Source organism: Cucurbita pepo, chromosome LG18 (assembly GCF_002806865.2).
Source record: "Cucurbita pepo subsp. pepo cultivar mu-cu-16 chromosome LG18, ASM280686v2, whole genome shotgun sequence".
NCBI lineage: Eukaryota > Viridiplantae > Streptophyta > Magnoliopsida > Cucurbitales > Cucurbitaceae > Cucurbita > Cucurbita pepo.
The window spans coordinates 682,780-689,963 of record NC_036655.1 but is presented as its reverse complement, the minus strand read 5'-3'; the positions used below and the strand labels follow the sequence as shown (position 1 = coordinate 689,963).

The 7,184-nt window shown below is 31.7% G+C and overlaps 1 protein-coding gene across 1 annotated transcript; it reads left to right on the top strand.

Moving 5' to 3' along the window:
- The first annotated feature begins 1,229 nt into the window (after positions 1–1,229).
- Positions 1,230–4,888, top strand: LOC111780528 (calmodulin-binding protein 60 G-like). The gene is made up of 6 exons (XM_023660954.1): positions 1,230–1,503; positions 3,193–3,698; positions 3,784–3,947; positions 4,157–4,249; positions 4,328–4,478; positions 4,556–4,888. The coding sequence occupies exons 1-6, from the start codon at positions 1,418–1,420 to the stop codon at positions 4,654–4,656; spliced, it is 1,101 nt and encodes a 366-aa protein (XP_023516722.1). The 5' UTR covers positions 1,230–1,417; the 3' UTR covers positions 4,657–4,888.
- The last annotated feature ends 2,296 nt before the right edge of the window (positions 4,889–7,184 follow it).

The following is a 7,184-nucleotide window of genomic DNA, read 5'->3' as shown; positions in this document are numbered from 1 at the left end:
TGGTTTTTTTTTCTGGATTTTCTGGTTTTTTTAGGATTTCTGGTTTTTCTGATTTTTCTAAGTTTTCTGGTTTTTCTCTCTCTANGGTGTTTTGTTCTCCTCCCCAACCAATGTGAGACATCACAAGAAATGACAAGCGATTTCTTCTTCTTGGCTAAACGGGGCAAGAGACAATGATTATATATAATAATTTCCCACTTGTGTCGTGATTCCTGTCCCATCCCCATTTGTGTGTATATATATATAATAATTTTTTTATATAGAAATAAAGATTAAGATAGGTAGCAAGAACGAGGATAGAAAAGGTTTATCGATCTCCGATCCATCAGGTAGACATCTCTACATAGTAAAGGGTAAGCATAGCTAACATATCTCACTCCTACATACGTACGTTCACGTACGTACGCGTACTTACGTATGTATTCAACGCCTCCGATATAGATACACAAAACTTGGGGAAGAAGTTTGTCTTAGTCTTAGGTTTTAGGTGGGACCCAACAAAATAAAGTTAAAAAAAATAAATGTATAATGTTGAAAGGGAGGATCTAATAGTTTTGAAAAGATATTGAATTCTTTCCTTAATATTATTTATATCTTATTTATTTATTGGTATAAAAAAACATATTGACAAAGTCTAATTACCATATATTAAATGTCACATATTATTTGTTAGGTGGGTAACGATTAATTATGAGCTAATTTGTAATTAAATATCAAATAAACTTAATCTTTCCACTTTATTTCAAAATAACTCGACTTTCAAAAGTTTTAATAATGTATAAAAAAAAATAAACCGAATGGTATAAAAAAAATACGCTTTAAAAAAATTCTAAAATATCTACTGTTAGTACCACGTAAAAACAGGTAGGAATAAGTGACAACTAGTCATATACCCCTGAGTTATATGTTGTTTAAGCCGTCATATAACTTTAATATCCTCGCTCACAATTTTTAAGCTTTTTCTCGTAACGTGACTCGAGACCTGCACATACGTCGACGTCCAAATTTCTCAAGGCTGACTTGTTCGCTCGATTAGAATAAGTGTCACACAATCACTGTCCCGCTATCAGAAGAATTTTTTTATGTTTTAGAAAAGTAAATAGTGTTAGTGCTACTTTTAAAAATTTAAAACCGTGTAAGAATATTATTTTACGGTAGCCGAAAAGAGAAGACTGGTTTGTTCATATTGGAAGTCGTCTGAAAATTTCTCAACAATTTCTAAGCTTCCACTCTCTCTCTAGCTTTCTCTCTATCTCTCTCTAAACAAAGCTCTCTCTCTTTGTTATGGAAGATGTTGAGTTCATAAATCCCTCTTCTCCTCCTCTCTCTTCCTCTTTCACCACATCACTCCTTCAAAGATTTCAGGGTGTGATCTGTTGGGGAGTGAGTATCAGTTCGGAGAGGCATAGATATCAAGATGGATGTGAAGGGCAAGAGCAAGATGCCTCCCAACGATGATGACAGCCCTAACCCCAAGAGAACTCGCCCTTCTTCTTCATCTGGGTTCTCTCTCTCTCTCTCTCTCTCTCTCAATTTTTATTTTTATTTATTCTGCTTTTTCTAGGTTGTCTCCATTTTCTGAGTTTTCTAGGTTTTCTGGTTTTTTTTTCTGGATTTTCTGGTTTTTTTAGGTTTTCTGGTTTTTCTGATTTTTCTAAGTTTTCTGGTTTTTTTTTTCTCTAAATTTTCTGGTTTTTTTAGGATTTCTGGTTTTTCTGATTTTTCTAAGTTTTCTGGTTTTCTGGTTTTTTTCTAGATTTTCTGGTTTTTTTTAGGTTTTCTGGGTTTTCTGATTTTTCTGGTTTTCTGGTTTTTTTCTCTCTAAATTTTCTGGTTTTTGTTAGGATTTCTGGTTTTTCTGATTTTTCTAAGTTTTCTGGTTTTTCTCTCTCTAAATTTTCTGGTTTTTCGTAGGATTTCTGGTTTTTCTGATTTTTCTAGGTTTTCTGAGTTTTCTAGATTTTCTGGTTTTTCTANTCACTGTCCCGCTATCAGAAGAATTTTTTTATGTTTTAGAAAAGTAAATAGTGTTAGTGCTACTTTTAAAAATTTAAAACCGTGTAAGAATATTATTTTACGGTAGCCGAAAAGAGAAGACTGGTTTGTTCATATTGGAAGTCGTCTGAAAATTTCTCAACAATTTCTAAGCTTCCACTCTCTCTCTAGCTTTCTCTCTATCTCTCTCTAAACAAAGCTCTCTCTCTTTGTTATGGAAGATGTTGAGTTCATAAATCCCTCTTCTCCTCCTCTCTCTTCCTCTTTCACCACATCACTCCTTCAAAGATTTCAGGGTGTGATCTGTTGGGGAGTGAGTATCAGTTCGGAGAGGCATAGATATCAAGATGGATGTGAAGGGCAAGAGCAAGATGCCTCCCAACGATGATGACAGCCCTAACCCCAAGAGAACTCGCCCNTTAAGATACACAAGGAAGTGGAGAATGCACTTCAAACTCATTTTCCTTCTTTTTTGGAATNTCTCTCTCTCTCTCTCTCTCTCTCTCAATTTTTATTTTTATTTATTCTGCTTTTTCTAGGTTGTCTCCATTTTCTGAGTTTTCTAGGTTTTCTGGTTTTTTTTTCTGGATTTTCTGGTTTTTTTAGGTTTTCTGGTTTTTCTGATTTTTCTAAGTTTTCTGGTTTTTTTTTTCTTCTTCTTTTTTGGAATTACTAAGGTTCGTATTTTAAATTCTATTCATTTTCGTTCTTATACCTTTCTATTCGATTCGATTGTATTCCCGTTTCGTGATATTAACAATTTAGTCTGTGACGTTTAGATACAATTTTATAAGAATTTTGTTATTGTGTTTGTTTCTTCATCATTTCTTTACTGTCCAAAACAATCTTAGTTATGTTATTTTCAAATAATTTAGGTTGGTTTTGATCTTCCTTCAAAGTACCCTGAAACGAATGATCGAATAAAAAAGAAATGAAATAAATAACACTATAACTTGAGAAGATAGTTTCCTTGTATTAAGGTAGTTGTTGGTAAACTTATAAATGTTCCACAATTACTGATTTCTTAACCCATGACTGTCACATTCCGTGATGTTTAATGTTCGAGTTTGAACAAGTAGAGCTTATTGACTCACATTTTAGTCGCACACGACATAATGTTACATATTCGTATTATTAAGAAGAATATTATTTGAATTAACGTTGTATTTTAAACTATGGTTTGGTTTCATCATATAGAGGAAGGAGAGAGGGTGGAGAAGAAGCAATTATTGAAGGAGGGGTTGAAAAGTTCAAGCTAGTTTTCTGCAACCAACCAGCCAACACTATCTTCACCAACAATTTAATCAAAGCAGAAAATGGTGAGGCTGTTAGGGTTGCAATTTATGATGCAACAACCAATGCCATAATCCGCACGGGTCCTCTGTCATCGGCCCCGGTTGGGCTCGTACTTCTCGATGGAGACTATGATGAAACTAATCACACTTTGAGTGAATTCAATCGAAACATTTTGTCCCCAAGACATGAGAAGAGGCCTTTACTTGTTGGAAGTGATATCAAACTCATTTTGGAGAATGGCTTTGCTTCCATCACGTGTGTGTCTATCACCGACAACTCGAGTTGGATGAAATCCAAGAAGTTTCGTTTGGGAGCGAAGATTTTCGATGAAAACATTCTAGCCATGTTTCCAACCATTGGGGTTGCGGTGTCCCAACCTTTCAGGGTCATGGATCATCGTGGAGAAGGTAAGCTCTATCTTATTACTGAAATTATCACGTTAACACTCTTGCACCGTTGAATGAATGATTCTTCTTCTTTACATGGTTTCAGTGAACAAGAAGCATCATCCTCCGAGCAGAGAAGATGAAGTTTGGCGACTGGAAGGGATAGGAAAAGATGGTGCATATCACAAAAACTTATCGTTACATGGCATCAATACTGTGGATGACTTTCTGCGAACCTACTACGCAATAGGTTCTGACCCTCTGAAAAAGGTAGCTGAACAAAATCATAATGAATATCCATTTTAAGTTCGATTTGTTTGAAGCCAATGAAAGTTTTAAAATTTGAGCGTTTCTACTAAAAGAATTGTTAGTGCTCCATTAGATATACATTTTACTCTCTTCTTATTCTTTCTATTCGGTTATTCATTTTGATGTGGTTTGATCGAGCGTCGAAACCAACAAAATAACAATTTGTGCAGTTGCTTGGTAACAAAGTTCCAAGGAAAACATGGATGATGATGGTTGAAAACGCTTTGGAGTGTCAAAGACCCATAAACGAGCCATCCTCAGAGGTTACACTCTCTCTCTAAACTTTTATTTCTGTATGCTTCGAAAAAGTTTATACTAAGTCGATGTTAGTATAAAAACAGGCATATTTGTCGGCAAATACTGTGATGGGAGATGAAGCTTTCAACGAAGGTTTTGACATTCTTGAGCAAACTAATTTGGATTATGAGTACGAGAGTTCACAAATGTACTTCAACGATGATGACTTTGGATATGGGATTGCTGGGTTTGATGGTACCGTGATTCAACATTTTTAACGTTTAGGATCATTGCCTAAATACTCGTTAAAACTGATATGATTTGAATCGTAGATTTGTCAACCTTGTTTAACGGGGGAACTCCAGCGTCATATGATGCAGCTGCAGCCACAGCTATGCAAGCACTCACACCCAACACAATCAACGACATTTGACAAAGTGAGTATCCAAACTCAAATGATTCATACGAATCACTATCTTTTACCGTTCTATGCAACAATATCTTAAGTCAGACTCTTTTCTTTAGATTTGATATAAACTTCACCTTATTCGACATATACCTCTCGTATATGTAAAATGATTTGTTTTAATTAGTTGTCTGTTACTATGCTACATTTGCATCATTGAATTTTGTCAACTACAATTCATGCAATCATTTTGGTTCAATTATTTGTGGATTTTTTTTTTTTCTTCGTGGATTTCATATATATATATATATATATATATATATATATATATATATATATATACCCATATTATGAAATTTTAAATTAATAAAAATTCGTATCAACTTAATATATTGTTTTAAAAGTTTTAATAATAATTATAAAAAAAAAATGTTTTGGTCTCTAGTTTGGAAGAAAAACAGTTAATATTATTTTGTTTTAGAAATACAAATTTTTAAAATGGTTTCTCGTTTAAGTATTAAAAGTATTTAAAAAAAATTATTCATTAGCTCTCGAGATTTTATTAATACCTTTAAACGTTTTAAAAACTTCATGAATTCGTTTTAAATTTTTAAAAAAATTTATAAATATATTTAATTTTTTTTTTTAAATTAATGAATGATACTAATGATAAAAATGTTTTTTTAAAGGTGAATGATACTATTGAAATTTTTGAAAGTTTAGGGGTATTTTTGAGACAAAGTACAAAATTTAGGAGTATTTTTAAGTTAAATTAATGAAAATACCCTTAAACTTTTAAAAGTTCAAGGATATTTTTGAGAGAAAGTACAAAGTTTACGGGTATTTGTAAGCTAAATTAATAAAAATACCGAACTTTTGTAGTTTGTCTAAAAACTTCTCATAAATTTTCAAAAATTTCAATGATGCCCTTCAACTTTAAAAAAATTCCGAAAAATACCATTAAACTTTTAAAAGTTCAATGATATTTTTGAGACAAACGGCAAAGTTAGGGATATTTTAAAGCTAAATTAATAAAAATACCGAATTTTGCAGTTTATCTAAAAAAAATTCTTATAAATTTTTAAAAGTTTCAATAATGCCCTTCAACTTTTAAAAAAGTATGAAAAATATCATTAAACTTTTAAAAGTTCAAGGATATTTTTGAGACAAAGTACACCGTTTAGAGATATTTTAAAGCTAAATTAACAAAAATATCTTGTCGTTTAGGGATATTATAAATTTTTTTACAAACTTTTATAATTTAAATTTCTATCAAACACAAAATTGAACGTATAAATATTTATTAAATAGTTTTAAAAATTTAGTGATTTACTCGACATCAAATTATAAATTTAAAGATTAAACTTATAATTTTTTACCCCAAAGAGAAAATTGATAATCGCTTATGATATGAACGAAGAGACATCAATCCTACAATATACTTTAATGAAGATGTGAAGAAAATATGTTGAAATTATCGAAAGATATTTCAATTCATGTCAAATGGTTAATTATGGTCATAACGTGTGAATGTTACAAATGTCTTTAATAGTTTAATTTTAAGGCTATATAGAGTCATGTATGTTGTATTTGTAGGATAAATTTGGAAAATATAGTAAAAGAAGCATCTGTGATTTCTTTTTTAGCCAATGACTAAGTTTATTTGCAATTCTATTCTGTTAGGTTGTATGTAGAATCATTCAGGCTAGACATGATCGATCTTGGTTGTGTAATGATTCGAATCTCAAACAAGTGTTCTTGCCTTGAGATATTTGATCAACAAGAATCATTCAAGCTAGAGATGATTGATCTTGCTTTTGAACGGACTCAAATCTCAAACATTTCGATCTTACTTGTGGAGTGATTCGAATCTCAAACAAGTGTTCTTGCGTTGAGATATTTGATCAACAAGAATTATTCAAGCTAGACATGATTGATCTTGCTTTTGAAATGATTCAAATCTCAAACAAATGTTCTTGCCTTGAGATATTCGATCAACAAGGTAATCCGAATCTTACCAGTTTATAATATTTTATAGCAAGACTATGGATTTACAAGTTTATTATAAAACCATTCAAATTGTAACAACCCTAAGAAAATGGTAACCTATTTTTCCACGATCCATTAACCTCTCACAATATAGTATTATTTGATTAATAACCCATGATGTCATGGCTTTTTTTTGGGCTTCCCCGAAAGACCCCATTCTAATGGAGATAGTATTCTTTGATTATAAACCCATGATGTCATGACTTTGCTTGGGCTTCCCCGCTCATTCCAATGGAGATAGTATTCTTTGATTATAAACCCATGATCATTCCCTAAATGAGCTGATGTGGGACTTTCATCATCCAATAAGATCTTCCTTTTCTACAACTATTTAGATTTTAGTTAGAAATTAAATACCAAGAACCATTTAAATGTTNCAATTCATGTCAAATGGTTAATTATGGTCATAACGTGTGAATGTTACAAATGTCTTTAATAGTTTAATTTTAAGGCTATATAGAGTCATGTATGTTGTATTTGTAGGATAAATTTGGAAAATATAGTAA

Excerpts from the sequence above, each read along its gene's own strand:
- LOC111780528 (XM_023660954.1), top strand. The coding sequence starts at position 1,418 with ATGGATGTGAAGGGCAAGAGCAAGATGCCTCCCAACGATGATGACAGC. Across the intron at positions 3,699-3,783 it reads CATGGATCATCGTGGAGAAG|TGAACAAGAAGCATCATCCT; the intron begins GTAAGCTCTATC and ends ACATGGTTTCAG. Across the intron at positions 4,250-4,327 it reads TAAACGAGCCATCCTCAGAG|GCATATTTGTCGGCAAATAC; the intron begins GTTACACTCTCT and ends GTATAAAAACAG.